Source organism: Cynara cardunculus (assembly GCF_001531365.2).
Source record: "Cynara cardunculus var. scolymus isolate 2C chromosome LG 4, CcrdV1, whole genome shotgun sequence".
NCBI classification, from domain to species: domain Eukaryota; kingdom Viridiplantae; phylum Streptophyta; class Magnoliopsida; order Asterales; family Asteraceae; genus Cynara; species Cynara cardunculus.
In genome coordinates, this window is record NC_037531.1 from 5043565 (window position 1) to 5049951 (window position 6387).

At 38.2% G+C, this 6387-nt stretch overlaps 1 protein-coding gene across 1 annotated transcript; it reads right to left on the minus strand.

Moving 5' to 3' along the window:
- Positions 1-2369: 2369 nt before the first annotated feature.
- On the minus strand, positions 2370-5611 carry LOC112511013 (protein EDS1L-like). Its single transcript, XM_025116368.1, has 3 exons — positions 5135-5611; positions 3747-4523; positions 2370-3268 (listed from the first exon to the last, which is right to left on the minus strand). Exons 1-3 carry the CDS (start codon positions 5453-5455, stop codon positions 2555-2557), a joined length of 1812 nt encoding a protein of 603 aa, XP_024972136.1. The 5' UTR covers positions 5456-5611; the 3' UTR covers positions 2370-2554.
- Positions 5612-6387: the final 776 nt, after the last annotated feature.

Sequence of the window (6387 nt, forward strand, 5' to 3'; positions counted from 1 at the left end):
TATGTACTATGTATGAATAAATACATTATTATATGTATGATACAATAATAATAGAATGCCATGAACGATTTTGTTACTTTGAGGACTGATTTCTTTTCAATGTTGTGATATTTTTGCCGATGTTTCTATTTCTACCCGTGCTTAACTGGTTATCAAGGACATGCTTTTTGTTCACATGGTGAATTTATAGTAAAACTCGTCGCCTAGAAGAAACTTGAAGGAATCTCACATTGCAAGCAAATATGCATGCCACACCCTTGCCACAAAATCTGTAGTGCAGAACTTTAGGAGAATCTTGGTCTGTCTAATTGACGGTTTTCTTAACAAAAATATAGTGAAAACCTAATGTATGTATGTACCTTTATTTGAATACGTTGGAAAATTAATTTGAGCCCAAAAAAGCGTAAAGGTGTGGCCACTAGCAACGTTGGGATTTTCATGTGGCAAGTGGAGAATCGTTAAGATTTAAATCGTTGGATTGTAATATTGCACTTCATGTTGATGACTATTCCATTGATGGATGAGAGTTTGCTCATTGAGTTAATGTTTGGGCTTTTCTGTCTCCATTACCGAGTCCTGATCATGCCTGCTTTGTGGAGGTTCTTGAGAGGGTCTACCTGTGGAAATGCGAAATATTTTTGAAGAATACTTAAAGAACATAATAAGTACGTTGAGTTGGAGAAACTGGTTAACACAAACAAGGATTGCAAATGGATTAACGGATTTCTCTCCTGTCTGGTAGAAGTCTTATGCCACTCAGATCAGTGAAGAACTAAAGCAACATTCTCGAATCCTCATGCCAAGGCTGGTGTTGTTCCACCTGAGCTACAAGATATATGGAGAAAGTACCTTCAACATCAGATTTAACGGCTATTTTCATCTCTATATCTACCGTAGTCGGGTGGAAGGGAGCTGGAGGGGGGGGGGGATTATGAGTTGGACTAGTGGTCTGTAATTCCCTTACCTTGCTTATACTTTTCCTGTACTTGCTTCCATTTGTATGTTATTTCTTACTCCTAACTAGTTCTTTCTAATAAATTTCATATATTACCTTTCTTTCTTTTACACACTTTTCACCCACATCCCGCTAGAGGCCAGGTCTACTTACATCTTACGCCCAACCCCAACTTCCGGGTGGGACATTAGGTCCGTTTGGTTTTAATCTCGGGTCATTGAAAGGAGATGAGATGTTAAGAACACTTTATTTGTTTGTTATTAATGTACATGATTTTATACACATGTTCTTTATATGCTAGTGCATCTCCTTGCGATTTATGGCCTATGCATGGTCTTTTGTTACATTTCTGTTCTTTTTTCATGCCTTTTTCGGTTCTTCTTACCAAATGAAAGAAAGAAAAGAGAAAAAACTGAGCAGCATTATTACCAGATAGAAAACCATCTTTAGCAAGTGATGAACTCACCTGATAGTTTTTTGATGAATCCAGTAGCCTAGCTTGAATGTTGTAAAGGTATTTCTGATTGAATCTGAAAACCAGACTTCATTCCCAAATATATTTTACCTCCCAAATGATATTTATCTTAGCGATTTTACTGTTGAGGGTGAAATGGAAGTAGAAGTTCACTCATTTGGTTAGAAATGTGAAGGGCCTGCTAGTATACATCAGATGCATAGCATGGTCGATGGATATTGAACAGTTTCTTGTCATTTCAACATGGTGGGTATCGAACTGACATTCTTGACCATGTGAACCCGTTTATTGATCCCCTGACATGGCCTTCTTTTTGCACTTTTAGCTGTAAATGTTAACATAAACAACCTCTCTACCCCTTGGGACAGAGGTAAGGTCTGCATACGTCCTACCCAGACCCTACCTCTGTGTGGGATACACGGTGTTTTTGGTTTAGGTTTAAAATCATAAAAATTGTCTTTAAGAAACGAACTCTCTACCCTGTGGGTAGACGTAAGCTCTGCGTACATCCTACACTCCACGGACCCTACCTCTGTGTGGGACTTGATTGGTTTCATTTGGTTTTTAAGTTGTAAACAACATATTTCACAACGAGGTTGTTTCCGTGAACATCTAGAGTTGCTTTACTGGTTCACTATAGTGAGCTTTAGAAGAAAGAAGAGCCCTTCCATTAGAATGTTGAAGGTCAAGCATATAGAATAATTATCTACTAGTAGAAGCCACATGGAGTTTTGGATAACTGTGCATATCTGTGCCGGCTTGCACGCACTTAAGTGATCCCTTGGGGATATAAAGTTAAGAACCAGGTAAACCTCCAATGGACCTGAAGGGACTCAAACTAGTGACGAGAAGCAAATCCAAGGTCTTACCGGTTAAGCTGCACACATACACACAAACAGATGTGTATTAAAGGCATTTATGTCAGTATGTATACTGGTGTTGAAGTGGCAAAATGATGAGATTTATTGGAATTGAAAGAGATACGTAGGCACCAACCTACCTAGAAGGAATAAGTAATACACATAATTTTGGCATAATTGGTTACAGGGAATGGCACACAAATAACTATTAGTTGCTCACTTCAGATGAGAGTTCTCTTATTTCTGGATGAAACATCGTTGTTTTCACTGTGCGGAATTACATAAATACCCTTTCAGGCAAGATTCCGATCTATGTCTCTCAGGGAGCGTTTTCCACCACTCTGCAAACGTAGATTTTTCCAAAAACACATCCTTCTCGAGCTCGTTTTTCTGAACCCATTCATGCACTTCTTTCTCCAGAGCCACAATTTGCTCCTTTGTTTCTTCAAATGGTTTCCTTCTTATCTGCTCCACTTTCGCCCAAAAAGTGGTCTCAGAACTGGACCCTTCTTTCAACCTCAAAGCATGCTCACGCCATCTTTGAGTGAACTTGTAACGTTTTGGTCTACCACCATCTCTGAGATAGGTCCCTGTGTCTTCATCCTTTGAGTGCCGATAGTAATTAGCTATGTCTAGTGGCTCGACCAGTTTCCTGAACTTGGTCCCTAGCTCTATCCAATCTTTACGGCTCTCGAACCCGTCTGGGAGTTCATACCGTTTCAACATTTCCACAATCTCATCCCATTTACCTGCAAGTTCAAGCCTCCTTACGTTTTCCCTGAAGTCCTCGCTATCCTTTTGCATCTTGAAAGCGTCATAATAACCAATCCTGCGGTCTTCACACGTCTGTTTGTACTTGGCTATTAAATCTTGTGTTTTCTCGATGATGGGTATATTTGAATCGATCATCCTTTCATTTTCTAGCTTTTGCTTTTCAAATGCTTGTGCTGCTCGAAGACACAGCCTTGCCCTCGTGCTCTGCAGATTATTGTTCGTAAGTCTTAAGGTTTTTGGAGAAGCAGCTGAAAAGCTATAAACTAACCGGTAAACTAGTCATGTTTGGTAAAAACTAGCCAATAAGCTAGATGACAATGCAAAATGATCTAAAAAGGACACGTTGAAAATTAATTGGTGAAATATGAAGGGCATAATAGGAAAAAAGCTCCGGAAGCTTATTAAAACGCTACTTTAAGTAGCTTTTCAGAAAATGGCTAGAGTTTTTTCAGGAAGCTAAAAAATAAGCTAGCTTATGGTTGACAAACATGGAGTTATCTAGATAAATGACCTCCCGCCGGTTCTTAAGTTCATCACCTTCTGACAGGTTTGTAGGTGTTCTTATATATAGAAGTGGCATTCTCAAACCCGTCCAAAGGTCATTTAACCAAACAAACATGTCCTAACCTGTTGCATAAAAGTTATATATATATATATATTATTCATATTATTCTATACTCACCAGACCGAGGTCTGTTAGAGCCGTGTTTATAGAGGCTGCGTCATAGCCGTTTGAAGACAACGGGATCTCCATTTTGTCATCCAGGTACACAACATCTTGCATCCCTAATAAACTATCATTTAGTTCATTGATGTAATCCATACATAAGCTTCTTTTTGCTGTATTGATAACTTGTGATTCATCATCAGGTTGACAAGAGTAGAACAGAATCTGAAGAACTGAATTTGGATTCGAAATGTGAACCATTTTCCCATTCCCGGTACAAAAAATATAAGTGCCAGAAGGCCTGTAAGGACTGAGTTCAACAAAGCTAGATATGATCTCCAATAATGAATTTGTACTTCCCATAAGATTACAAGCATCATGACTGGCAACAGATGATGCATTCTTCAAAACTTTGTTGAAAAAAGCCGAAGCATCTTGGGATGTTAGACTTGATGATTTTTGGAAGTTTCTTGAATTGGGATTTAAGAAATCAAGAATGTGATGGAATTCATTCCTGATGGAGGAGAAGGGGGCTAGTGTTATTCGAGGAACAATATCATGTCTCCCGACAAAATGGAGGAAAAAACGCGCCCAATTCTCTCGGTTTAGAGCATGAGTGAATATACGGTCCCCAACAAGTGGGGACCCGAAAGTCACACATTTACAGGGCGGCCGGTTGCCGGATCTTGTGTATTTCTCCAGATACCAGACAGCTGCAAGGATGGCCACCGGACCACCTGTGGAATGCCCAGTAAAGATGATCGGTTTTTCTCTCTTCACTGCTTTCTCCACCTGCAGGTCATAAGGTAACTCTATTAAGCTAGCTTATTTTTAAAGCTGATTGAAAAAGTCCCATGGTTGGCGATAACCTAATATACTTCAAGTAGCGTTTTAACAAGCTTTAGAGACTTTTTTGTTTTCACCTTTTTCTCATCATGCCCTTGCCCCCTTTATTCTTCCAATTAATTTTCAACAAGTCCTTTTAGGAGGGGGCGGATTTAAGAGTTTGTTTATCGAATACCTACCGGGTAAGATTCTCAGCCCTCCCATGCCCACCCAGTAATAGTTTTGGGAACGACCCCCAAGTATACGAGATGTGCACCCTCTCTATGATATTGGAAAAATTAGGTGTCTTAAAAGTTACATCTGCTTTAAATTGACATGTGCTATTAAACAAGACATGGCTTGTAGCCTACTCGAGTCTTTTACATGACTAGTTTATCGGTTATTATCTGGGTTAAGCTTATCAGCCTTAACAAACCTGGCCTAAATCATGGATTTTGTTAATCGTTGTGAAAGAAATTGGTTGAAAACTCAAGGGAAGTTATATAAACAAATGACATTTGATTGACCAGGAAGTGCAAAACAACATGATTCTGAGAATTGGGATGATGTCCATTTACCTCATTCTGGAAAGATGGATTTTGCAGAACAGATTGAAATCTGCAAAAGAAGCCATGATAGATCATGGCAAGTTCATTGTTTCCGATGCTTTTTATCGAAGGAAACAGCGAAACGTCGATCTTGGTTTCTCCAAAAGGCTTGGAGGTGTAGAAATCTTGCACAGACCATGATCCACTGAAGGCGAAAATGACAGTTTCATCGGTGCCGGTTTCCTTTATATACCCCACAGCAGATTTATGCGATTTAACTGCTAAGAAACAAGCTTTTATGATGACAGATTCATTGATTCCTGATCTATCCCCTACACTTCCTTCCATCATCTTTCTTACCTTTTTTCTATGTGTGTGTATGTGAAGTATGTGTTTGCAATGGAAGACTTGATTGGAAGTTGACAATGACTTTTTATACCCCTGGTGGTGTGTTCAAATGGAGGGGCAAATTCGAGATTTCGTTGGGTTTTGGTTTATTAGTCGACTTTTGGGGGTTGCTTCTTGCCAGTCCACTAGGAAGTTGCCAGGCAGGAATATCAATATTTCACGACTTTTTGTAAATACTATATTCTTAATGTAAGTAGAATTTCATGTGTTCTAAATATACGTTGTTGGGAGTAAACGTATTTTAAACAGATATCTTGTATGCAATTTTTAGTTTGTGTTTTTAAGTAATACACTTATGAGTTGTAAAACAAAAATGGAAGGGATTATAATAAAATTGATGTGTCAATTTATTTATAAAAAAACGGTGTTGACTTGGTTTGATGGAAGTCTATATATATAAAACTTGTTAAATGTTCATGTAGTTTACCTTACACGTCTCTTTCTGCCTTCGGGGAATATATTGGCAAGGGTATATTTGTCATTTTACACGGGAATGTGAATGCGAATGCGATTGGGTATTTTGGTCATTTTGTCATGATTGGTTAAGGATTTGAAATGACTAAATTATACAAGCATCATATGTTTGCATAACGAATGACTACTTTATTTTAGCAATTCCAAATTTATAGACTTTTACAATCTTTTTTTTCTATTTTAGTATTGAGGATAACATGTTGTTGGAGCAACAAAAATCTATCTTTTCTTTATTTTAACATAACTGTTAGAGATACTATTTCAAGTAGTTATTTTATTTATTTATTTATATTGGGGCTCTTTCCTACGTGCCATTTAGCACACCACAAACACTAAGGTGCCAAGAGGAAGCCATCCGCAATTACTATATTTTTCCTTTAAACAATTTTCAAGATAATAGT

Coding starts and splice junctions, on each gene's coding strand:
- LOC112511013 (XM_025116368.1), bottom strand. CDS start 5,455: ATGATGGAAGGAAGTGTAGGGGATAGATCAGGAATCAATGAATCTGTC. Junction 4,524..5,134: donor ATCCATCTTTCCAGAATGAG/GTAAATGGACAT, acceptor TATGACCTGCAG/GTGGAGAAAGCAGTGAAGAG. Junction 3,269..3,746: donor CTCTAACAGACCTCGGTCTG/GTGAGTATAGAA, acceptor AATAATCTGCAG/AGCACGAGGGCAAGGCTGTG.